The sequence below is a fragment of the Vanessa atalanta genome, chromosome 10 (genome assembly GCF_905147765.1).
Source record: "Vanessa atalanta chromosome 10, ilVanAtal1.2, whole genome shotgun sequence".
Classification (NCBI taxonomy): Eukaryota; Metazoa; Arthropoda; class Insecta; order Lepidoptera; family Nymphalidae; genus Vanessa; species Vanessa atalanta.
In genome coordinates this window covers 5,418,879-5,446,369 of record NC_061880.1, presented here as the reverse complement: position 1 = coordinate 5,446,369, position 27,491 = coordinate 5,418,879, and the positions used below count along the sequence as shown (strand labels likewise).

The 27,491-nt window shown below is 33.0% G+C and overlaps 3 protein-coding genes across 5 annotated transcripts in view; all 3 read left to right on the top strand.

Moving 5' to 3' along the window:
• The first annotated feature begins 525 nt into the window (after window positions 1-525).
• LOC125066925 (mitochondrial proton/calcium exchanger protein) lies at window positions 526-7,094 on the top strand. The gene is made up of 7 exons (XM_047675251.1): window positions 526-660; window positions 1,108-2,327; window positions 2,419-2,689; window positions 2,975-3,122; window positions 4,144-4,417; window positions 4,713-4,889; window positions 5,555-7,094. Exons 1-7 carry the CDS (start codon window positions 615-617, stop codon window positions 5,708-5,710), a joined length of 2,292 nt encoding a protein of 763 aa, XP_047531207.1. The 5' UTR covers window positions 526-614; the 3' UTR covers window positions 5,711-7,094.
• Window positions 7,095-8,356: 1,262 nt separating this feature from the next.
• LOC125066926 lies at window positions 8,357-16,689 on the top strand. Of its 3 annotated transcripts, none has more exons than XM_047675252.1 (4): window positions 8,357-8,508; window positions 8,929-9,289; window positions 9,812-9,906; window positions 10,321-16,689. In XM_047675252.1, exons 3-4 carry the CDS (start codon window positions 9,817-9,819, stop codon window positions 12,211-12,213), a joined length of 1,983 nt encoding a protein of 660 aa, XP_047531208.1. In that variant the 5' UTR covers window positions 8,357-8,508; window positions 8,929-9,289; window positions 9,812-9,816; the 3' UTR covers window positions 12,214-16,689. The 3 variants fall into 3 exon arrangements, with proteins under 3 accessions (XP_047531208.1, XP_047531211.1, XP_047531210.1); XM_047675254.1 differs by lacking the exon at window positions 8,357-8,508 and adding an exon at window positions 8,568-8,707; XM_047675255.1 differs by lacking the exon at window positions 9,812-9,906.
• A 214-nt stretch (window positions 16,690-16,903) lies between these two features.
• The window catches only part of LOC125066734 (leucine zipper putative tumor suppressor 2 homolog), a 90,564-nt gene continuing 79,976 nt past the window's right edge, over window positions 16,904-27,491 (top strand). The window contains exon 1 of the mRNA XM_047674979.1: window positions 16,904-17,102. The gene's annotated coding sequence lies outside the window, so the exon portion shown is untranslated. The remainder of the gene's footprint in view (window positions 17,103-27,491) is intronic.

Sequence of the window (27,491 nt, the reverse complement as noted above, 5' to 3'; positions counted from 1 at the left end):
GAAAAGGCACAAGTATTATATTTTAAGGTATATCAATATAGTACCTGTTAAGAAAAAAAGGAATAATAATTATTGGCATACAACACAATACACATCTAGTGGTTATTGTAGGTTATAAATTTTAAAATGGAAAATATTTGACAGAAAATATTATTTTAACAATATAAATTCAAAGCTAACTAAAACTACTAAGTTTCAACAGACATGAACAATCAAAATCCCAGTAATAGCTCTTTTAATAATCATATTATACATGTAACAAATTATAAATAATTTTTATGTATGAAAATTCACGATCTTATTGTAAAATCTCTTGAGTTTTTTTTGTAGTTGGACATTATTTCGTAGTAATAGCAACATTACATATTTGAAACTTTCATTTTCAAATATATAATTATATGTGGTAATGATAAGAATAATTAAGCTAAAAAACATGTATTTTAAAATTTTATATGTACCTATAAATTAAAAAAAATGTATATAACATAAATTGTCACAGTTGCTACAGATTATATAAAATATTGCTATTCTTCTAGATTGTCATGGTGCCTAAAGGTTGAATTTGTTTTTAAGTTTCATAATTTTCCTGAAGTAAGTCCAATTTAATAGGCAAAATGAATAGAATAGTGTTAAATCGTTGTCGGTGTTTAAAAAAATCCAGTAAGTATAAGAATCTTTATTCATCTTATAAAATAAACGTACTTTATATCGCTATAACCTTTAGTATCATTTGATTGATTATGTTATGACTTCATCAATATATAAAGTATATTTTAAATATTTTAATTTAAGTAAACTCTCATAATATAGAAAATATCTTATAAAGTGGTTGAGGTTATTTATTTTTTGCCGTTTTCAGAATGTTTATCAGTATCCATAATACATACATTTATATTTTACTCGAGAAATCACATGGTTATTTAATGTTGTTTATATTTAAAATTAAGTACCAAATACTTTAATTAATTACTAACTATCTTTATTTGTAACATTTACGAAATATACTTACCCCAGATCTTAAGAAAAAAAAAACAAATTTGACAGTTCGTTTTATATTTACACTTGTTTAAATAGCAGTTTATAAATATAAATATTATTTGATTTCAGCACTACTCTGGGAGAATAGGCAGTTCCAAAATTTTCCATACATTACTCTTTCAAGGTCATTATCCTATTACACAACTCAACCCATTGGATTGCAGCATGATATAAGTCAGAAACCATTCAATAGAAAAGTATTCTACCCTGCTTATGTAAGAACAATAGCAACAAGTAAATGTTATTATGAGAAGGAACCCCTGAAACCATCTTCTAAAGTTGAAGCAACTGTTGAAACTATAAAAAAGGAAATTGAAGAAAAAGAAAAATTACCCAAGAAGGAGGAAAAAAAGAAGAGCCTAAAACAAAAGATTATGGACGAATTGAGACACTATTATCATGGTTTCAGGCTGCTCTTTATTGAAGTGAGAATATCAACAACATTGTTGTTCAGAATATTACAGGGCCATTCTTTAACTCGCAGAGAGCATAGATTATTGGTAACAACTATTGGTGACTTGTTCAGAATGGTGCCCTTTATTGTATTTATAGTGGTACCATTTTTGGAATTTGCATTACCAATTTTCATAAAATTATTCCCTAATATGTTGCCATCAACATTTGAGAGCCGAAGTCAAACTGAAGCAAAATTAAAACAGCACCTAAAAGTCAAATTAGAAATGGCTAAATTCTTTCAAGAAACACTAGATCAAATGGCTCCACAGGCAGGTAATAGGCATTCAGAGTTAGCTAAAGAGTTTTCTACTTTCTTTACTAAAATCAGAACTTCAGGAGATGTTGCTACAAGTGAAGAAATAATGAAATTCTCAAAGCTCTTTGAAGATGAAATTACATTAGATTCTCTTCAAAGACCCCATTTGGTTGCATTATGTAAAGTGTTGAATGTATCAACAATCGGAACAGGTGCCATATTGCGGTTTAATTTGAAAATGAAGTTGAGATCATTAGCTGCAGATGATAAAATGATTGCTAAGGAAGGTGTGGACAGTTTAAACTTCAGCGAGTTGCAACAGGCTTGTAGAAGTAGAGGTATGAGGGCTTATGGTGTATCTGAAGAGCGATTAAGAAAAGAGTTAAGAAATTGGCTGGACTTGTCATTAAATGAAAAAGTTCCACCATCATTGCTCCTATTATCAAGAGCCTTGATGGTACCTGAACATGTGCCTACAACATATAAATTAAAGGCAACAATTTCAGCATTGCCAGAACAGGTTGTAACACAAACAAAGGCTGCAATTGGTGAGAAAGAAGGCAAACTTGACTTCAAGGTAATTTTCCATTTTAATCATGTGTCTAATCAAAACATTCTTGAAATAATATTGTATTCAAATTATTATGATTATATAAAAATCTTTTCAGACTAAAGCAGAAGCCATTAAATTGGAAGAAGAAAGGATTAAGGAAGAGAAAAAAGAAATGCAGGAAGCAGAAAGAGAGAAACAAATACTTGAGGCTAAGAAGAGAGAAAAAGAAGAACTTAAGGACAAAGCACCAATTCTTGATGAAGAGAGCACTCCTGTCATGGTTGATCCAGCACCTATTTTGGTCGTGGATAGTCCTCTTTCTAAACCAGAGGAAGGCCTGTCTGGCAAAGACATTGAAGTGATTGAAGATGCTTTAGAGAAATTAGGTAAAGTTGGCAATTTGCCACATTTTGTTACACAAGTTTAATGTTTTGAATTATTATTTTGGTTGACAATGACTTACATACTTTCTTGGAATATTGTTGAGTATTTACTATATTCATAGTAAATACATATATATGTGTGCAAATATTAAGTTTTTTTATATAAATTTTTAAAGAAATATTGATTAATTAATTACCCAAACATATTTATATAAGGATCTAGTTTACCATGTTTTTCATTTCAAGTTTTAACTGAGTTCACTTTTTAAAATAGATATTTTGTTTTAGCTGAACAGAAAAAGTCTCTTCTACTAGAAAAAGAGAGCATTCAAGAGCTGAAGGGAGAGTTAATGGATTATAGTGAAGATGTTAAGGAGATGAATGAAATTGTTAAGACCAAGCAAGCTGACATCAAATTAACTAAAGGAGCCAGGAGGTTTGATTTCATTTTACTATTGTTGCTCTGCCATAAATATGGGCAAACATTTTTGTTAATAGATTTACTGACAAAATATCTACATATCATACCTGAAAGAAATTATTTAATAATACATGTAGTCCTAGAAAATATTTGTAAATAGCCTATCATTTATATCATATAGGATCTTCGATTTCTGATGTAATTGTATTTTTTGAGTCTCATAAACATACATTTAATATGGTTTCATAATGATAGAAAAAGTCAAAATGATTGGTGTAATGTTAAATGTGTCTAATATTTAAATATGTATACAGTTTATTTTTTTCAACAATCTCAATACAAATATTCTTATTGCTTAATTATGAAATGTAACATATTAATTAAATGATGAAGTAAGCTTAAAAGATGTAGATATAATAAATATTACTTCAATTTATTCACTGCAAAGTGGTGCCAAGAATATTACTAATTGACTAAACTATTTTAAGATTATATGTATTAGATGTGGATAATCATAGCAAACCTGCTAGTATCTAATAATTTGGTTCTTTGTGATCAAATAAAGACTTATTTATAAGTGCGATAAAACTAACCAGGTATAGTTTAGTCTACAATATTAATTTATTATTATACAATAAAAAAAGTATATTTAAATATTAACAATTGTAAGAAGTGATAATTTATGATTCACAATTGAATTCCTAAACTTCTCAATGATTAATATTTTTCAATAATTACATGAGAAAGTTACTAAAGATAATATCAATTCATTAACTTAATTTAGGTTATCGATGAAAGAACAACTACTGTTAGATAAAAGGCACCAAATTATTGTCCTATAATGCAACTGATAACTTGTTGTTTATAAAGTATTGTTTTTAATCTTTAATACCTATTTCTATATTTTTATGTAATTTATTTATAAATTATTATTCAGTGCTTTAACTATTATTATAGATAAAATGATTATTTTCTCAAAATATTAAAAATATATTTAAGTAATATATTCACACATTTTCTGTTTATCAATTTACAGATTATATCGAGCAGTTAATAACATGATCAGCAAATTAGATTCGGTGCTAATTGAACTGGAAAGCAAAGAGAAAGCTCTTTTAACTACACTGGAGCAAACAAAATCTGAGCCTGAGAAAGCCAAAGAGCATTTGATCCAGATAGACGAACTTATGCATTCCATTAAGAGTCTACAGAAAGTGCCTGATGAGGCAAAATTGAAACTTATTCAGGATGTCCTTGGAAGGTTAGATGATGATTTTGATGGACAATTGAAGATTGATGATGTTTTGAAGGTGAGTTTTGTAGTATTTGTATTTGGGTAGGGCTTATGGTATGAAATGTTTTAGTTTATTATAATTTGTAATAACCCACCACCAAGTAGAGAAAACATATACAATATAATTATGTTTGTATTTGTTTGTAAATCTCCCCCAATGGGTCCTAATAAATTCACACAAAATAATAAATACAATTTTTTTTACCTTATAAAATTCTGCATATTTTTACAGAAATAGATTTTCTCCATACTATTTTACATAATATAATTGATGTGCCATTAATAGCATGGTTATGGTTAATTTGTTACAGATGTTAGAAATAATAGGCAACGAAAACGTAAATCTGTCAGAGAAGCAAATGGCGGAACTGATTGAGCTGTTAGATAAGGAAGAGATCCTGGAAGTTGAGAGTAAGATACAAAAGGCATTAGACAAAGCTGCCAGTGCAGCCAAAGAACAAGATAAAACCAGTGGATCTGACGGAAAGGTATATTTATTTATTTGTTTTCATGTCATCCATACTTATATCTCAGAAAATGTATGAATTTTCTATTCCACATAGATGTATCTTTAACTTTATAGAAAATCTAACCGAAAAAAATATAATTGGATGATTTGTATTAGGCCGATGAAGCAATGATTTGTATAGTATATAGTATACGGTATAGGAGAATCAAATACATCGCCGTATCGGCTATAACGCGCCAATACAAAAACGGCTCCATGAAAATATAAATTTGTAATTTGAAAGTCTAATTTCATGATGATAAATTTTATTAATCTCAAACAGATATCCCTTTCTATCTCCATATACAGTTATTCAAACTTAGTAAATGATTATATCCAAATTTTGAAATGCAATTCATAACATTGACATCTATTATACTCTGAACAAATTTTAATTATTATTCTATTTCATTACTATAATTTAAAGATAATTTTCAGATTATTTCACCAATCACCACACTAATATGGCGTGGTATACGCGTTTCATATCCGTCACAAATCTAATTTTATTACTACTTACTTTTTACCCAATTGAATACTAATTTGGCCATTTCAGCTCATTTGTATTGTTTAATTCAATATACGACTGTTTATTATATTAGAATTATTTGTGATTAATATTTCTTATAATATTCTTATTATCAGAATCTATTCGATCTGATCCGAGAAGCGCAGAAACGACGAGAAATGAAGAAAGCGGTTGAGAAGTTTGGGGAGCAACGGAACATGCCCAAGAGTGAAGATATTGTCACCGATCACGAGGAAAAGACCAAACGACCGGAGAGCCACAATAAACCTTGACTTTCCTAGCTTAAACATTTTTTTTCTAGTAATGATGTAAATATGTTATGTCAGTTGGTTTAGGGGTTTATGCTTTCATGCCATTTTGCTGCGGCAAATTTGCATGAATGCAAAAGTTAAGAGCTTGAATAAGGTATTTGACTATTATTCGGAAATATGTTTTGTGTTGTTTTTTTCTGTAAGATTATTTATCAATTCTGTAAGATGATGTCAACATGCAAAGTGTATTATTTAAGTAATATTTTTTAATAATTAATGAAAATTATTATGATTCGCTAATGTTTTCTAATAAACAATAAAGTTTAACTAAACTACATGAACTTTAGACAGAGATATATGTATGGTGAATATTTATTAGTAAAACATCGATGTATGTTGCATGAAATATCATAAGAATAGTCAAGTACTCTTATCTTTCTCTATGTTTTGTTCTGGACCAGACATATAGGTGCGTCTAATGTCTCGCGAAGTAAATGAACGTAGAAAAATTATTAATGTGTTACCTTAATGACAATAACCATTTTTTAAAATACATTTTCACATCATTCTGTACATAACTAATATATTATATAAAAATATATTGATTCCACGCCGTACAAAGTTACTGTTCATATAATATTTTTATTCTTTGGTATTTATGGTTCTGTTTATTTTGGTTATATCAGAGTTTTATTGTTATTATTTATGCATTTCTGTGATCAATGTTCAGTAAGTTTATTTTATTTAGTTTAAAAGTATTAGCACAAAATGTTGCTTCGTGTACAATGCATACACTTGTTTTCAAACAATAAAAATTTCCCTCTTTTTTTATTTTGATTACTGTTTCACTACGACTAATTCTTGCTATGACAAAAGTGTCATTTTAACTTAACGGTGGTTATTATTTTTCGAATACATAACAAATAATTAGCGAAAGCTAATTACAATTTCTATTTATAACCTTTGTAATGAACTTAATTATAATAAAATAATTAAAAGAAACAACTTCTTATTGTTAAGTTTTTAAATATAAACAAAAAAATGTCGTAACAAATTATCTTTCAAAGCAATTTTATGTTGAACAAGAATTACAATTATTTTTTTTAAATTAAGTAAGTGTACATGAAGACCACTATAAAGTACCACCGTTTTCATATAACATTTAGTTGCTTTCTGTACAGGTTACAATTAAATTAGTATACATTGAAATATGTATTTCATTTCACATTAAAAAGAATATTTGCATATAATGCAAAAATATTTAGACATTTCTCCAAAATCTATTTATATTGGTTTATAGTTATAAAGAGAAAGCGTAAAAGCGATGTATAAATGAATTTCGTTTTGAATAGATGTGCAGACAAGCTGTAAAATGTTACGATAATACAGATGTCCTAAGATAACATGTTTGTGTTTTATTTTTAATACTTCTTTATATATATGTACGCATACAAATACAAGCGGTATCCATACTAAACAAGGCGTTAAAAGTTACGATGGAAAAATGAACATGACATACTCTGACCAAAGTATTAATAATTTTTTTAGTTATAATACAATTATTTTAGGGATGTTACTCAATCAATAGGTTTAAGAAGGTACTATAAAACTTAGCCGCTAGGAACTTATCACAATTGGCTGCGGAGTAACAGAATCGTGAAATCCCTGATGAATGCGAATACGAATATTTATAGTTATTCTAAACAATATTATTTCATTCCATAAATATATATAACTCTTGCGAGTGGCGTTCCTTAGATGTTTTCAATACCTTTATAGCATATCTTAGCAATCCCTATAAACAATACATATCATACACAATTAATGAAATAATCGTATGATTATGTATTTATTTTATTTTCATATAAAATTAAATTCATAATCTACTATTCATGAACACGTCTATTATACATAACTGTATTTACATTTCTAGCCTTAATAAGGAATTCTCCACACCTTTGTTTTTAAAAATCCTTTATTTTTTCATAGCTACTATTGATTAACTTCAGCTTCAGCTTCGAGCTTACGATATGAGTATCTTAAGAGTTTAAAAGCAGATTTACTAATTTTTTTTTAACAAATGTGTAAACAAATATATTTTATCTCATTTTTGTCAAGTAATCTTATTATGATTACTATATTATCTATTCCACGCCACTTTATTTGATTTGAAATATACTGTATATATATGTTAAATAAACTGTGAACACTTTGAATAAGTTTACCTCCATGGTATGATATTCAAAGACAAGTAATTTAACAAATTAGTGTTCCAGTCTAGATTTTCCAGCCATATATGTACTAATTTTATTTCAATCATTCTAGTAATTTAGTATACTAGCAATCTCTATATAAAAAAATTATTCAATCAATTGTATTTAAGGTTCAATTTTATCATTAAGTACTTTCTTTATTTCATCAACTCTATTCGTTAGACATTTTTTTTATAAATTGTAATATTTCAAATATTGGCGGTCTAAATATGGCGCGAAAGTCATGATGACGTCAGAAAATCAGTATTACTATTGGTTACCTTTCGAAATTGTTGCCCAATAGCATACTAGGCACACATTTCCACGAATCATGAGCGACAATCAATATAATCATGAAATCACGGGCTTTTAGTCGGCCATGTTTAATAGATTAAAAAATCGTAGCATTGTCATTGGTCGATAGGGAGACGTCATTTCAATCTTTTGACGGCGTTGCGCAAATTATAATTTTTGACTCTCACTCATTGCGGCTGCCATGTTTTTTTTCATGTGGGGTGTATGTGTATAGAAACTATCATGATAATTTCACCATATAAACTACTAAGGGTAAGTGTATAAATTTTTCTAAACTTTTATCGAACCCACGCGGAAGTGCATCGCGCAACCATAGTGAAAGTGTATCATGTAATACTGTCGTGTTCTTGTGAAATTGTATCGTCTCATTTCTAACTCGCAAGTACCTAACGACTGTGTCAACATAATTAAGGATTTAGATGTTGCGCGGCTATCGCTTTGTTGATGTCAGGTAAAGATATTACACGTTAGTTCGTATTCAATAATGGCGTGTATAAGTATAAAGTAATACAGCCCTTGCGTCTGTGACGTTTGTTTGGCGCCATCGACCCATTTAGCGCGGCGGGGCGGGTATGGGTTTCCATGAAATTCTTTGTGCCCTTGCAAGTCATAATGAACATTGCAACAAAACAACACGTGACATCATAATAAATATAAACGTTTATTTTACAGAAGCAAGGGGTGCAGTAAGTGCGTAATTCGTTAATAGCTAGTGACAATGAACAAAATTTACTAAACGCGAAGACCGTCTCGAGAGCAAACTACGAACCACTAGCAAAGATTAGGCCAAAGAAATAAGGATGTTTTAGTACGCTCGCATCCTAAGGATCGATATAAGCACACGGCCCCTGGCAATTGAAAAATGGACATTCGATTTTTGAGCATTATGATTGTGTTTGATAGCAGCAAAGATTATATCGGGCAGGATGCGTAAGCATAAGAGAGGGAGCCAGGCCTACGCCTGCTGGCCTGCTACATCCAGAGAACTGCATCTGATTCCGCACTCCATCTGATACTTGCACACAATACACAGGTAAGTTGTTATACCAAGTAATACATTATGATACATCTGTATACATAGCATACATCACCTTACATTACTCATGTATTATGTGGTATGTTTGTACACAAATAAAATTTAGATAAATGTTTCAAAGGATGCAAATTAAACAATATGCTCCATGACAAGGGATTGACCTTAAATAAACTTAACTTATATTTAAAACAATATTTATATTTAGAATAAGTACAAGGGCTAAATGTGACAATATTTCTAGTAGACAACATTTAAAATTTGCACATTCAATTACAGTTATAGAAAGATAAAATATGGCTATAATATAATGTTAGTTATCAGTAACAACATCATTAGTAAACTGTTAAGTAATTAAACTAAAGATAGCTAATTACTAGGCACTGCTTAACATTAAATATAATATTGTAAAGAATTTCCAAATAAATCATTAGGGCACATTAATGTTAAGAACAGTATTTGTTATACTTTTATAATGGATCAGTCTTAGATTACTAATTTATTATTTTCTCTGCTGTGAAGAGGATATGCAGTGCCCAATTGTTCAGGAAAGGGACCGTAACCGGGGAAATGTTAAAATGAAGACTTTTAACACTTTTAAGAATTCTTATAAAAAGGTCGGTCAAGTATTGCACTATAGATCTGCACGGAGAGTTTAATTCACAGGCAACATTCAAATTAGTAACTTGTCCCTCGTATTTTATTGGAATTATATTTATTGGCATGTGTTGTCTGTGAAGTGCACTTGAAGTTTTTTTTGTTTCCCTTGGTTTGCATACATCCTCTTTTTGTTTCATGCCTATGATTTTTTTCTTGCATATCAGTTATAATACTCAAAGTCGTATCTTACTCATATTAGCATATCTCCTAAAATGAACATATAATATGTAGCTCCATCATTCATTAAAATTATATTGTTAATAATATTTCTTGCATTTTCACTTTTTTTAATTAGCAAAATTTTAAATTGAATTGTTAAAAATATTAACGAATGTAATATAATAATATATATAAATATATGAAAATTTCAGGAGTCTAATCTGGACAACATTGTTGATCAGCTGTGCACAAGACTTCAAGATATTAAAGATCAAGAAAGCGCGTCGCTAATAGGCATGCCCACGTGTTCTTTGGAACAAACAGAGGCTGTGCGTCGATATTACGCTGCATTTCCGGCTCTAAAGAAAGGACAAGAGTCGCCATTGCAGTATTATTTGCCGCCACCGGCCTGGTGTCGTAAACATACGCCCGATACGAAGGTCAAGATGCAAAGTGAACTCTCAATGTCTAAAGATTGGAATTCCAAAAATAAAAAGTTTTGTCCCGGTAAAGAACGTCGGAACTCGTACCACGGTCAAAAAAAGAATAACAGAAGAAGATATAATAGTTACACTAGATCATTTGAGAGTAAAGAAAATCTACCTGAGTGGATGACGCACGAAGGCGTTTGGGATATGGAAACTCAAGATCCAGTTAAGGAGTTTATTAGAGCAATAGCATTGGATGAAGGTTATGGTACTTGTGAGAACACGGTGACTGACGATATTAAAGATATAACCCAAGTAAAGTTCAGATTTAAAGAAAACATGGTGCCCGACTGGGATGACAGCCTCGACCTCGATGCTGAGTGGGTCATCACAGATGATTTAAACCCGCGGGCGAGATCTCCGATGGAGGAAGAGCTATACGCGAAATTCGAAGCGAAGTTCGATAGAAGCATCGAGGCGCTCTGGTCGAAAGACCAGAATACTCCAGATGACGAGTATCAGGACCTGCCGATCGATTTTCAAGATTTACTCTCGTCACCCTCCGATCATCTCTTCGCCGATCCGTCCGCCGAAAAGTGCAGCATGATCTCGCTTACCGAGAGCATTTGGTCTAACGACGTCCCTGACGTTCCGAGTGGCGAGCGAGCCGACCGTGCCGACTCGCCCACCCTCATCGCCGAGGGTCTCCACGACCGCTTCCGCCCGCTCAACATCGACGATACGGAGCCGCCTTGTCCGCGCGAGATCGAGTCTTTCTCGCTCTACGATGGCGACGAGCTGTACGATGCGCTCTCCACCGTCGCCAAGACGATGCGCTCCTTCACCGCCATCAATCACAGCCGTGACCGCAGCGGCTTCGTCGAAGTGCCGCCACGGCGCCGAAGAGACGAGGCGCCGGCTGCACCGCCACCCCGCGCGCCGCTCATTACGCGCACTCCCGTTGAGCGCGAAGATCTACTCACATCTGCGCGAACACACTTCCGCCCCATCCGTCGCGAGGCCGAGGCCGAGCCGACGCGCTACGCCGACGGCGACACTTTTGACATCCGCGGCGACCTCGACCCCGTCGAGTTCCGGCGCAGTGAGTCTGGTGGTGTCTACCTCGGCGGGTCGCTCGAGCGGTATCTCGAGTACCGCGTTGCGCGGAGCATCGACTACGGCCGACTCAACCTGACCGCCGCGCAGCGTTGCCCGGATCTAGACGACCCGGGCTTTCGGCTGCGCTTCCCGGTGCGCCAGATCGATGCCGGCGTTCAAACCGAGCGCCGTGCGGACGCCGCCTGGGAGTGCGACGAGTGCGGCGGTTCCGCCAAGAAAATGCGACCGAGCGCGATCCGCAGCATCTGGAGCGAGTCGCACGCGTGTGAGTGCGGCGGCGCGGCGGGCGGGCCGGGCGGCGGGCCCGGAGAGCGTACCGCCGCGCCGCCGCCCGACGAGCTGTCTCGCGAGTGGGAGGAGCTGCTGGAAGACATAAGCGCGGCGCACCGGCTGTACGCGAGCGAGGCGGGCGATGCGTGCGACGACGCGGGCGTAGGCGCGGACCGCAAGCGCCGCCACAGCGCGGCGCTGCGCTGCGCGGTGGCGCCCTGCTCGCACCCGCACGCCCGCTTCCTGCATTGCTGCGCTACGGCGCTCGACCGCCCGCTTACGCGCTGACCGCCCGACCCCGAGCCCGAGGACCTACACGCGCCGCCCGGTTATTCGTTAGTCGGTCGTATTCGCTTTTGGTATAAGTACCCCTCGAAGTGCGTAGTTTGTAAATTCGTTTCGATCTTTTGATATTCAATTGTAGTTTGGGTGCGAGACCACCACAACCTAGATTTTTCCTTTTCGAAGGTGACGCGACAGTTGCCCGATGAAACGAATATTATCGACTTTTTTAAGTGTTTGACTGACCATCGTTTATTTTGAATGTAGACGAATATTTTGTCTACCTGTAGTGCCTTGTTCGTAATATTAAAGATAAATTGACGTAAAATGACAATTTTCCTCTAGAAATGCTTCAGGCACTACGACCGACGAATAGAATAACTCGGTAGCGAAACGTTGTCAGTATCGTTTCGAATATGTTGGAATCGTTTTTTACTTCGGGTGCAAATTTAAGGTTTAGCAAATAGTTTTCATATGTTTGTGGCATGTTACGAGAGAAGAGGTCAGCTTAGCACATTATTTACAGGAACTTCATATAGTATTAACATTGAATTCAAAATCGCTAGCTAATATACTGTGATCTTTAGCGGAAACATATTGGCCTTAGAAACTGTAAATTATGAAATCACAACATCAGTATGTGAATATTGTGTCAAGGTGGCCTTTATCGATTATTTCTTTTACTGAACGATTATATTACGTTCGTTGTATATATCGCCTATCGAACTTGTTCTTATACGAAAAATTTAAGTAATTATAATGTCTCTTCCTGTTAATCATGTCTCTGGTAACAGGAGTGGGGATTCAATATAAAATCGCACTATTTCAATACATTGAATGCGCTTGAATATTCATGTTTGATGTTTCCATTTTCAAGTCGCAATATAATGAAAAATAGCAATAATAATAATATATTAAATTAGATTCCTTAACTTTACCGAATGTTACGGTCGAGATTCAAAAGGGCTAAATGTGCTAACATATCGTATGATTTCTAGGAGTTGAAGAAGACGAGATAATTGATTGATCATGTTAGTTTGTTTTCTTTGTAGCGATTTTATATTGATGTAGGGATACTCAATGAAATGCTGCTGCTTATACATTTTTATTGTTTTAGTAAATAACAAGTATTCATTGAAAATGATTTTTTTATAGTTTATCATAGTTATACCGAACTTATTATCTGTTGGTCTGTATTTATATGATTTTTTAAATATATTAATATTTTCGATCTGTTAAAATTTTATATACTTTAAAGCGATAGCATTTCATTTTGAGTATTAGGACGATTCTAATATAATTCTTACAATAATATCGTCCCAAGTTGTTTATACAATTTGTTAATATGAAACTAGTTAACCGGTATTTTATTTTTTGTTAGTATTTTTTCGTTTTGTTTTCTGACAATCAAAATTTCATTAAAAAGTGTATGGTAAGAAATTTATTTTATATAAAAAAATGGAGGCATGAAGTATAAGGGAGAAGAGCATCTGGACGGTCAGTGTTGGGCACTTGGTTAAAACAAAAAATTGACGAAGAATGTAGCGTTATATAAAGTATACATAAAACTAGCTGCAAATGCTGCTTTTATTTATTGGAAGTGTCTAATGCTGATATTGCTTTGGCAAAAGTCTGGGTGCTATATATATTAGTATTCGTTATTAAGAGGCAGTGGACGTTTTGTTTTAATGGTTTGTCCAGTATGTCTTAAGTTTTATACGCGGCGATTTTATTGAGTAGCCGCATAATTAATGGTAGGATGGCAGATAAGTGATAGTTGGAGGGTTTGGGTAAGGATTGAACTCACATCTGCCTCTAGTAGTAAAGTGTCAAGTTTTTTTATGAAGTTGGACAATGTTTAACTTTGGGGCGTTTAGCATCGCTCCTTAGTGCGTTATGTGAAGAGATGGGACGGTGGTTTGTAAGGTGATCTTCGATAGTTATATTTACAGTCCCTGTTCAATATTTTTTATAATTTATCAATATATATCATGTACTTGATTTCACTGTGAACTGTTTGCATTATTGGCAAAATGTTATTTCATATTAAAACAGCATGCAAAATAAATTTAGAGAATATTGAACAGTGATAACATTAAATTGTAATATAATTTACAGCTCCAAATATGGATTGTAACAGTTCATATAGGCGTAACTGTTATTATATAGTTTATGTAAAGCGTAAGAAGTGTATATGTTATATTTTGTAATTTTTATTGGAGTCTGCGGTTTCCGCTTTAGGTAAATCGCCTTTTTATAGAGCCCAATTTTACCCACAACGTGTTTTTATAATGCACTGGTAACATTGTGTCTCTGTGGAAGACTCACATATCATTTATTTATTTCATTTAAAAGTCTTTCTTTAATTATTACATTTCATATATTTCATAACTTTGCTACGTTTTGTCGTGTTTATGTATTTATTATATATACATATATATGTATGATTTCTGTAGTGTGACTTCTGTTTGTAATAACTGAAAATCAAAAAATAAACAAAAAAAATATGTCGTTGCAAAAAATGCATTGGTATGACAACTGTATATATTTAATATGTGAAGTTAACTTATAAGTCATTTCAGTTTTATATAATATATTTATTGTTTTTGATTTGTCGTGTCGGAAATATATAAGCTAATATCTTTATTATTCGAGTAATAGCGTGTTCTCGACATGTTTCAGACATGGCAACACTACTCTGTATGACTTATCAGAATAGAAATGAGCAAAGTTGATATTTTTAATCTCATCAAACTAATGAACTCATTTTTCATTTTATGTCATTTAATATTATGAGCCCATCTCTGTTTTCATTTTGTTCCGTCATAGGTCATATTATATTGTACTTATTCCATTAACGATATTTGCTAAAGAATACTTGAAAAAAAAAAAACTTTCAGAAAATCCAAAAAAAAAAATTGTAATAATTATAGTCAAGTTCGCATATAATATTATGTTCGATTAGCTCTTAATCTAATGTAATGTGCCTGTGCACTTGATCTGTGTGTTTATCCTTAACATCTGGATATTAGTTGTATTGTGACAACGCTAGTGTTGTTTTTAACAACTGACGGGCTTGTGACGACCTTAGATGGGGACATAAAAACCAGGTTGTTGCAAGTCCAAAGTAATATGCATCAATAAAACTGTTGCAACCGGCGAAATTATTTCCGTAAGAGATGGTTCAAAGCGTGTATATTTCAGTAACTATTAGTGAAATACGAAGAACTATCGAATACGACACATTTACCATACGTTACTCCACTATGTATACGATTTAACTGTTTTGTGACGAACCAGCTGTCAACAAATCAATTTGCACGACATAAGTGGAAAAGCCAGCCACTGTTTCTGTCTTCCCGCGCTAATGTGAACCAGCGCTTACGACGATATGTAACGAGTTTACAACAGCTTTATTGATTCCATATTGATGTCGCCTCTAGGTTCGCTTGTAACAATTTCAGATTAAGTATGAACGGAAATTTAATATTATTTATGTACTAAGATTGATGGTCTTTATAAATATGGAAAATATATTTCTATATAAATGCGGACCCTGAAAACATACTCCGACTTTCGTATTTATAAAAATCATAGGAAGATGTGCACTGTTTAAGGTTAGGAAATTGAAAAATAGAGAGAATAATAGAGGCGATCCTAGTTATAGTCCCCTAAGTTATTTCACACTTTATAAAACCACGATATAACACTTAGTGGTGAATGAGCTTTTTGTCAGTATGTATTTATAATTCGATTTGTAAAATTTCACTTCGGCGAATATTTACTTCCTAATATCATGTTGAGATGAGAGCAGTATGTTTTTCAATTCATCATTTTTGAGACACATCGCTAATCACCACACGTTAAAAAACATTTTCAATAAATAAAAAAAATATAAAAATGCATGTAGATATTTCTAAAGACTAAACCTTGCATTGCTCTCGTCTCAAGAAAAACTTAAAACAAGTCGGCTTGTAACCGATCGCCGACGATAGCCTTGGTTACATGCATATTTGTTACTGTTCATCTCAATATATTATTTCTTTTGTTTCCAAAATTCTGTAATTCATTAGACAAAAGTATCTTGTAAACCGGGGTAGTAGCAGTACTTAAGGGATTTCACATTTTTTATTTGGTGCCAAAATAGACATGCAATTAATACCATTTTACACCACATCTCTACACATGCAAATATCACAAACGTAAAATTGCAAATTTTGTATTAGCTATATTTCTGAAAACATAATTAATTACGGATGAAATACGCATATTTTGGCACCAATTGTTTCGTTCTTTATATTATGTAGAGGATTTAGGTTAGACGTTAAATTTATAAAATTGAATTTTAAGATGATACAACCGTTACTAAATCAATTAGAAGTGGTTATCCCTGAAAATAGTTACCATTTTCGTTTACGTTAGGTTGTGCTCACTACTCTGGTTCTTGCCACCTTTGGGAAGATAATAAAAATAAACAAATCACTTATTTAGTTTTATTCAACCATATTTTTATAAATCCCTTATACTAACGAAAATACTACTAATATTTACAATATACGAGAATTTTAGATTAACGAATGGTGGGCGAAGTTGCTACTAAAATCAAGTCTATTCTAGCGGACTCTGCAGTCCTTGTCTTGCGTTCGCGCAGAAATGAGAGAGCACTATACAAAAACCACAGTTTACACTTTCATCCATTGAAATGCACGCGGTGCTTCGTTGAGAGCGAGCCACGCCGGTTTGTCTTAAAATATAAGAAGCTGCTTTTATCGGCAGTAGAATAATAAGCCCATTTATTTCATAAATTGATTGTGATAAATTGTGACTAGACAGTGATATTGAACTGTTCGTGTTGTTAATGAAAAAAGTTTACTATTATACTTGTTGCTGATAAGGTAAGCTTTGTATACTTTTTTTGATAAAAGTGTAGTTAATGAGATTATAGTTACGTTATTCCATAATGAAATTTGTATAGGTTATTACACTTATCTTTTTATTTTAATTATGTTTTGGTTAGTAAATAATAACCCTAAATAATTTTAATTGTGAATGAAACTATTTAATAGTTTCACAATATAATATCGCACAGAAGGTTCAAATTTTTAAAGTACAGAAACTTACTTTCGATATTGACATAAATATATCATTTATTGCATTGAAATAGATCTATAAATCAATCAATCAATAAAAAATATTACAAATACCTTGATTCAATTTAAAATATATCATTTATTTTAAGGATAATATTACAATATTTTTCGTTTATAAGCATATCTTTAAAACCAAAAAATAAATATACTAAGTATTACTAGGTATAATATTTACCTAATTGTGAAAGATATTCTTTATAATCATCAGAATTTACTGATAGGTACTTTAAGAGTGAAGCATAAGCTATTGAGAACCGTTACAAATTTAATCGACTTCTTTAAATATGAAGCAATACTTAAGTCATAAAACAAACGACTTGCGATGTTCCAAATTTTGTCAGCAACGTTTGTATAGAATTAACAATAATTAAGAAAATTTTATGTGGTTGCGCTGTGATAGGCCGAGCAGGAGCAGAGCTTTTTTTTTGGAATGGTCCAGCTCTAGACATTCATAAAAATTACATGGACATGTTAGTTCTAGTAGTTACTATTAAAAGCACAGAGTCTCCGTTGACTGAATTAGAATTTTAGTACCTAGTTCCTATTTAAGTATTCATTGTTCGAATCGAAAAATCTCATGTGAGCTTAGGTGCTCGAGTAAAATTTCATGACATATTACTAAGGGCTCGTCGAAAAACTCCAAAATCGACTCGCGTATCCATTTAATGGATGGCCCCTAACACCCCATCAATGAAACACTTCTATAGTGTATAGCTTGGGTAGTCAATATTTTTTTATTCGTTATGATTTCACAGAAATTCAGGCTGACTTCTTGACTCTATTGTAAGTCAATCCGTAAGTTAAATACAAGCCAGTTACACGTGTTACCCAAGGACAAACCTAGATAGGAGCGTCCATACAAACAGGCTGGATATTTATTCAAATAAAACAACTTTTTCTCAACGCAACTCTTTTTGTATGTCTTTTTTAATGTCTACTTGTACTTTTAATTTTAAAAGAAAGTCTTCGATGATAATTAGTAAAGATGTAATTTACCTTTAACTATTAATTTATTAAATAATTGGTTATCCTTGATTTTAAATAGTAGGTTATTTTTTTACAGCAACTTGTTTAAAGTTGCTGTAAAAAAATAACCTCGTGGTCAGTGTTCTTCAAATTACGAATATTCTTCAAAATGTTCCTCGTATTTGTACTTATAACAGAATGTATGAACATCTACCTGGTACTCGTGCAGTATTCCATACATAAGTACAAAGTGGGCCGACACATAAAGATTTTGTGTAATTTGCGGGACTATATATACTTTCTTGCAAAAGAAATATCTTTTTTAGCCGACTTCAGTAAAGGATATACTTTTCCAACGACGTTTTTTACTTTTTTACTTTTTAAAGAATAAGATATGACAAATTAAACAGCTATTAAATGTATATATTATGCAATATGTTAAAACATATTCAGTGGTATGTAACTTTAGAAGTGAGGTAATTTAGACCGACTAAAATGTAAATATTAATGGTTAAGTAGTGATTTTTTACGGAATAATATATATGTAAGTACCTATTATTTATTATTATTTTCATGCAAACTACTGATTAAATATGGATCATCATACAATCACGATTGGTGTTAGGCAATTTGAATAAACGACGGAGCGCTACTTACATAATAGGTAATGCAATAAGCCTTGATTGACTTCAACGAATATTCACTATTACTAGCATTGTATAATGAATTCCTTATTTTATTTCTTAAATATTTTCAAGTTCTATACTTTCCATACTAATTTTATTCTTTATAAAATTAGTATGAAAAGTTAATTAAAAATAAATACTAAAATGTACAAAAAAACTACTTATAATATTGATTATATGATTGTAAATATATGATTGCAAAAAATTGAGAGCTTAAAAATTATATTGATAATTAGATAGCACAAAAATATATAATATGTAATTTAATGAAAAAAGGTAGGAGATGGAAGAAGGAATGACGATTTGAAAAGTTTTTGGATAACGAGGACCGTATATGCCCCAATAGTGTTTAACGTTCTAGTCGACTTATATTTTTAGCGCTGTGATTTGAAGTAACGTTTTATTTTACTTACTAACTATATGTATAGGCTTAGACAATATATTGATCAACACCGTATCATTATTTTAAGTAGCTCTCATCCTTAACGTATCCGTCAACGGTCAATCTTATTAATTTCGTATAAGGGATCGCAGGTGGCTGACAAAACCATCTTCGTTTTCAATGTACTTAATAAGATATAACTAAATATATTACTAACAAATAAGATATTATAAGCTATCGAGCAAAATTTCATTTGTCATTCGTATTGTAATTTTTAAAATCGTTACTTCATTTAATGCGTTTATTCAAATAAAGTGTACTTATTTTGTTCGTCAAATACTATGTTTGCAAATGATTAGTATAAAAACCGAAAATTAAGAATAATAATTGTTTTATGATTACCATTTTTTATCTATAATATAGAAGATTTATTTTATAAAAAAAAAAATAGATAATTTATGACTCATTAGTGAGGTTAGATACAGCGATAGGGAGAGCTGTGCGCTCGATAGCCGCCCACACACAGACCTATAATTATCCACCATTGTCCACAATACGATATAAACCTTCATGTAACGCGCATTCTTCGAGATTTAAGATACAACCTCTAGCCATTACTAGATGTTTTTAACGCTTCGCCTGTAGGGCTGCGATACTTCAAATACTGCCATCGCTGCTGTGTGGTTACAAAAAAAGTTTAAATTATATTGTAATTTTAAATTTTATTGGTTTATACTGAATAATGGGTAATTACTAACATCGTTTTAAGCTTATTTCTAATTTATCTACGACCTTTAATACCTATGATATCTATACTAATATTATAATTGCTCTAGTAACTCTGTCTGTCTGTTAAGATTTCAAGTCGTGTTCAATTTCTTCATTTTAAAGATGTGCTAATGGGTATGATGCCTACTGAAAAAAGTTATAAAATACTGTCAAGTGTAGTTATATGAAATACAGTAAAGCCCCATATAATGTTAACTTACTTAGTGTCAATATTCAATATAAATGAATACTAATACTTGACTCATCAGTACAAATAACAAGCAGTTATATAAAGGTATTCTAGCAATTTCCCCTATAAATTAAAAAGAGAGGAGGCTGAAACTTTATAAATTAAGTAATGTTACTGTTTAAAGAAAGTATTGTATAAATTCATTTATTTAGGTAAGTGACGACGTAGATATTCAAACATATCGTCATTTAAACTTTTTGTCTTAATAATACTTAACCATATACCTAATGATTTATATCGAAGGAGACATTATTTTGTATGAGGTTTCCTTTGTTATAAAAGATACAAATGTGAACCATACCGTAGGGTCGATTTTTTGCGTAGCAGTTCAACAGTCAGTCTTATTTATGTCTATAATTTAAATATGTGTTATTATTATTAAAACATACCCTAAAAGTTAAAATAGCAAGATGAATGTTCGTGACAAGCTGAATTCCACGCGGGTGAAGCTGCGGATTCTCTGTTATCACTCTGGGCCCAAGCCCAGGACTCGATCCGACCAAAATAAGTAATTAGTAATTATCAGTAGCAACTCTCTTCAAGTTTGGCATCTTTTACTCTCCCACGTCTCGGAAAATACGTAATCATTGGTTATGCTCCTGAATTCTTTCCGGTCGTAGTAGGATTTGCCGTCCCATCAGATAATTCGCTTTCGCGCCGAAAATGGGAACGCTACCAAGACTGGGCTAAATAAATAATGTTAGTAAGTAAAATAAATACTAGCGCATTCAGAAAGGAATATAACTCTGCCTCTAGGTCATTCAAAAACGTGATCGCTAAGGCGAAGACGGAGTACATTGGCAGAATTGGCGAGAGACTGGTGCGCCTCCCTTCAGGAACACGTGTGTTCTGGTCTCTCGCCAAGGCTGTCTTAGGGAATTTCTGTCAGCCTTCCTTACCATCTCTGCACAAGGACGGTGAGTCATTGGCAGTCATGACCGAGGAAAGTCACCACCAACAATCCCGCGGTGTGATACCACGATGCCGGAGGTTAAATTCCGGCAAAGTGCAGTTCGTAAAGCACTTCTTTCCTTGGATATTCATAAGTCGAGTGGACCCGATGGCATTCCTCCAATCGTGCTACGGACTTGTGCTCCCGAGTTGGCGCCGGTCTTAACGCGTCTTTTCCGGCAATCCTATACATTCGGCGTCGTCCCGAACTCCTGGAAGACTGCTTTGGTGCATCCGATCCCTAAAAAGGGCAACCGCTCAGACCCGTCCAATTATAGGCCTATAGCCATCACCTCCTTGTTCTCCAAGATAATGGAGTCCATTATAAACTGTCAGCTCCTGCGGTACCTAGAGGAGTACCAGCTGATTAGCGACCGTCAGTACGGTTTCCGTCGGGGTCGCTCAGCCGGTGATCCTCTAGTTTACCTTACTCATAGATGGGCGGAAGCAGTTGAGAGCAAGGGGGAGGCATTAGCAGCCAGTCTGGACATAGCGAAGGCCTTCGATCGCGTGTGGTACAAAGCGCTTCTTTCGAAGCTTCCTTCCTATGGGCTTCCCGGGAAATTATGCAATTGGATTACCAGTTTTTTGGCAGATCGGAGCATCAAGGTCGTTGTCGACGGTGCATGCTCTGACTTAAAGTTCGTCAATGCTGGTGTTCCACAAGGCTGCGTTCTATCACCCACTCTGTTTTTTCTGCATATCAATGACTTGTTGCAAAACAGTAATATTCACTGCTATGCACACGACAGCACCGTAGACACCTCATACACCGGCCGTGCTAATATTTCACGGGAAAACGTCGAAGAAAACCGGAACAAACTTGTGTCTGAAATCGAGTCTTCGTTGAACAAAGTCTCGAACTGGGGTCGGTTAAACCTAGTCCATTTCAACCCCAAAAAGACGCAAGTTTGCGCGTTAACTGCTAAAAAAACACCATTTGTCGTATCTCCACGATTCGAGAACATTCCGCTAGCCGCCACAGCTAGTATCGGAATACTTGGCGTCGATGTTTCGAGCATCGTTCAGTTCCGAGGTCAATTGGAAGGCAAAGCCAAATTGGCATCAAAAAAGCTCTGTGTTCTCAGCAAGGCAAGACAGTATTTCATGTCGGCCCATCGTCTAAGACTATACAAGGCGCAAATTCGGCCTCACATGGAATACTGCTCTCACCTCTGGGCGCGTGCTCCCCAGTACCAGCTCCTTCCATTTGACCGTATCCAACGTAGTGCGGCTCGAATTATCGACGATCAAGCCCTTTCCGATCTGCTTGATCCTTTGGCTTTGCGTAGAGATGTTGGATCGCTATGCATCTTCTACAGAATTTATCACGGGGAATGTTCCGAGGAATTGTTTGGATTAATCCTGGCTGCTGAATTTCACCTTCGGACATCTCGTCAAAATTCCAAATATCACCCGCATCACCTAGATGTCCGAAAATCCACAACAGCGCGATTTTTAAGACATATTGCCTCGCACTCTGTGGAACCAGCTTTCGCCGGCGGTTTTTCCGAACCGATACGACTTGGGAACCTTTAAGAAAAGAGCGTACTCTTTCCTGAAAGGCCGGCAACGCACCTTCAAGCCCCCCGGTGTTGCAGATGTCCATGGGCGGTGGTAGTCACTTTCCATCAGGTGAGCCTCCTGCTCGTTTGCCACCTATGTCATAAAAAAAAAAAAAATTATGAGAGTTAGGTAATAGAGACTGAAGTTGTGTTTGCGCACTCTATTACCTATAATAATATTAATAATGCACAAGTAATTACATAATAATATCTATTATATTATTACTTGTGCATTCTAATATGTGCTGTACAGTTAGCTCGTCTCGCTTGATATTATAAATTTAATACATTTTTATTTTAGAATGCTGACATTGTATCTAAATTAAATATTACTATAGACGGTGCGTAGTGCAGTATTTAAAATTAAAATAGGAATATTATAGTTCGTATTGTGTTATAACTATTTTATTTTTTTAAATATTTTATGTAAATTTCTTTCATTTCATAATTATACCTACAAAGCATAATTTAAATTTATTTTTTTAAGAAAAAAATAGCTACGCTTATTGTTTGAGCTACAAATGATAATCGTGCTTAAAAATTAAAAAAAATAATCGTGCTTAGGGTTAAAAGTCAATGCTGAAATAGAGATGCTAAGGAATCAGTATTAATTTTTTAAAAAACCTCTAGAAATCAGCCAAAAGTGGAACAAAGAGCCGATTAAGCACCGTTTTTTTGCTTACTAAAGGTAGGTACAGTTGGACTTTTGTGTGCTTCTACACTATTTTATATCGAATATTTAATATATTTAACTGGTACAGATAACTGTATAAAATGATTATTTCTTTGAATTAAACCGAATTACAACCAAAATTTATTGTATGTATTCAAATTAATTTGACATAATATGCTAATCTACACCAAGAGAGATCTAATAATGTTCACAATATATTAATGTCACAATCGGTGCATTTAAAATAGAAATAAATGTAAATAATACTTAACTAGGAAAAGGATTCAGTAGGAGGAAGAATCATACCTTTCAATTTATAATAATTTTAAATTTATAATACCTACATACAAAATATATAATATAATTGAATGAAAATGTTTTACTGCGCACTTATGTACTTTAGCCCTTCAAATAGAAAAAACTCTGAATGTCAGGTAGAATGCGCACAGATAAAAACAACCAACGAATCACTAGTTATTTCTTTCACTATTCTTAGTAAATAATAAGATATATGTAACAGTTCTCGTGTTTTAGGTATTAGCGAGTCCATTTCAAAGGAATCTTTTCACTTTAGGATTTAAGATTACATCACAAAGACGCAAAATATATAGACTGAAGATTAAAGAGAAATCACTGTAATATTTAAATAAATTAATGTTTATCCATGATAATACTATTATGTTGTTGTTCCACTGTTGAAGAGCATTTTATTCATTACCCAAAATTTAGAGATTTCTAATTTTAAACGAATTAAAGAATAAAATATAAGTACTGCTTAAAAAGTAATAATAAAACATTTATATTTTAAATAATAGTAAATAGAATATCTAGGTTAATTTTCGAATAATATTTCTGTATTTAGATTTTATATTATAATTCCTAGTTCAATCATGCTATGAAGCTTAAAATGTAAGTCTTTTGAACAATTGTTATACATAACAATTAAAATCAATAATAATAGACAGGGCTATATTCCAGCGCTCTAACTGGCAATTTTAATGACAGTGACATGTTTCGTTTCATACCATAAAGGCGTACTGCAAATATTTTCTCATAGTTTTTAATATCTTCCTTATTTAGCTGTAGTATAATGTTACGACATGCATATCAAATGCCAAGTTTGAATGGGTCACGGTTTCCAGCCAAGAGCCAAGTTTAAAAATCGAACAGATTATTAAAAGCAACCGATAGAATTTCTTGGAACACTAAAATATTTTAATATCTGAAAATAGTCTGAATATACAAAAAAAAACAAAGATATATCACCTTGATGTTCGAAGATTTAAATTGTATTACGGTGTTTAATATGTCAGAATAGATATGAACAATTTGTTCCAGAACTTTAAACGAATGCTTTTTAATAAAGAATACAATATACCATGAAGTGATAATAATCAACATCGAAGTCTGTAAAAGGGGGATGTTGTGGAATTGACTGCTTCGGATTCTTCTGCCCACTTTATCGAACCGCGGCGATGTTCCTGGGCTGATCTAGAGTACTTCTGACGTACGGGTATTGGTTAATTATTTACCGAAGCGGCCGTCTCAAATTTCGTCACCAAACGTTGGAGAGTCAACGATGGCCAACGTAAAATAGGCGCAACGAGCGTAACGTTTGTGCTAGCGTACACTTATTTTGATACTATTTCTTTTCAATTTAGATTTCCTGTTAAATCCTATACGTAACTTGTTATAGTTAAGTGATATCATTGCCATAAATTACAGATTAAACTAAGAATACAGCCATCACAGTATGTATGTCAATTAAACACAGCTATTGAAAAACCCTATTCCACATTTTTAGCTTTTAATCACGCTCATACATTTCTTTATATAATTTTGTTCTTATTCTTAATATACCACATTAAACTCGTAGTTTAATCCCGATTATATGGTAAAAAAAGGATGGTGAACATTCCTTACATGGTGAATATTCCTCAAAATATGAGGCGTACTACGAATAGATAAGCAATCCGTTTATTTTTTAACTTTTTATTCCGATATAGCCCCGTGGAACCTTGAGAGCTCTCGAGTTCACCGGCACATTACTCAGAGATAATCAGTACGGATGGATGAGTCACGAACGATGGTAAGATACGGTCGAATCGACTCTTTGTCAAACCCGCCTGGCTTACGGTACCACGAGGCCTTCCATAAACGGAGACTTATCTACATAGTCGTATATACCTCAAATTTTCTGGCAAGGAGCGATGTCATTGTTATTGGTGTTTGTGCTCACAGTTGAAATCTGATTTAAGGAGTGAATGTTTTTGATCAGTAATGACCAAACATATAATACAATAGGCTCTATTTTTGTAATAATGTAGTGTTACAAGAATAATGTTACTGCAAACAGAGTAAATCTTTGGAATAAAATTGCCTTTTTTTCATTAAGAATATTCATTAATTCTATAAAACACATCATTATTATATTAGGGCTATGTTATCATTAGTATAAACTCTAAAATAAAGTTTAAAACAACAGAATCTTTCTCACGAATCCTAAAATCTACTCTACGTACTGGCCCAAATAACTCGGTTTAAATATTAAATATGCGATTATTGTTAAATAAATGTTTAAACCTTCTCCTCAAATGGAGAGGAGGCCTTAGACCAGTAGTGGGAAATTTACTGGCTGATAATTTATGTAATGTTTAAACTTAATTTTGGAGATTTTACTCTAAGTCTGTGCCTTGGCAGATTTAAAAGGCTCTGGGTAATACATTTTTTGAGGCCTTAAATATGGGCAATCAACTTTATGTAACCTCAAACTCCGTATAATATTTTTTGTAATAAGACATATATAAAAAAAGGAATTGAATATATGTTTTGTCGTATAGTAAATAACCGCTTACAATTTTTTTTTTAAATGCGAAAGTAACTCAGTATGAGTTACATCATCACGTTTAAACCGCTAAATGGTTTGAAAATAGTCGAATAGTAATTATAGTAATGAATTTTGTCATAGCCTGGGATCTGGATAAATATAGAAAAATACAGAACTTATAGCTTTTTACGTCGATATAGTCACAATAGACAAATAGCTAGCACAACATAAATAATAATTTGGTTTTAGTTAAAATGATGTACATTATAAAAAATCTGGAAATAAGGATACAATATGCTGCCGATTATAAAATAAAAGCAGATGGAGGGCTCTAAACATAGTAGTGAAAAATGAAAATCAAAAGCACAAAGAAAAATGAGGTAGGTAAATAGTAGCATACGTCAATATTAAATTAAATCAATAGTTAAAGTGATAGAACTTTGTATGTATTAACAAAAGACACATGCTGTCACACTACCAAAAATTTGTATTCTGTCTTTTTCATATTTTATAAAGATAATGATCAAGGTGTTACTAAATAGTAATCTTATATACATTAAGCATATACTGAATTAAAAGAAGTACGTTAATCCTAGAAATTTTAATAAAAAATAAAATGAATTGGAAAATTTTAAAGTTTTTTTATTATGTGTGTTTGTTATGCATGAGCAAAATATCAATTCAAAACGCTGATACTTACTTAAATTGTACATTGAAATTGAAAAGAATCATGAAGTTGTTCGGATACTTTTTTCTCGGCAACGTTAGTGCAGCCAGCTATTATTAATCTCCAGATAAAAACACTCCAGCACAACGTAATTGCGAGGGCGACGATCTATGGTCTCGAGTCTCAATCATGACTAGGGTTACTAAATAATAAAACACATTATAACAAATGACTTTGTTATTTAATTAAAAAAATAATTATTTTTTATAACTTTACTTTATAATTTAAAAAAATATCTTATATTATTTTATCGAAAACTTTATTAATTTTCATTGATATTTTTTAGATATATATTCGAGAATAGCTGAGTAATTAACGTATATGATAATAACTATCTTG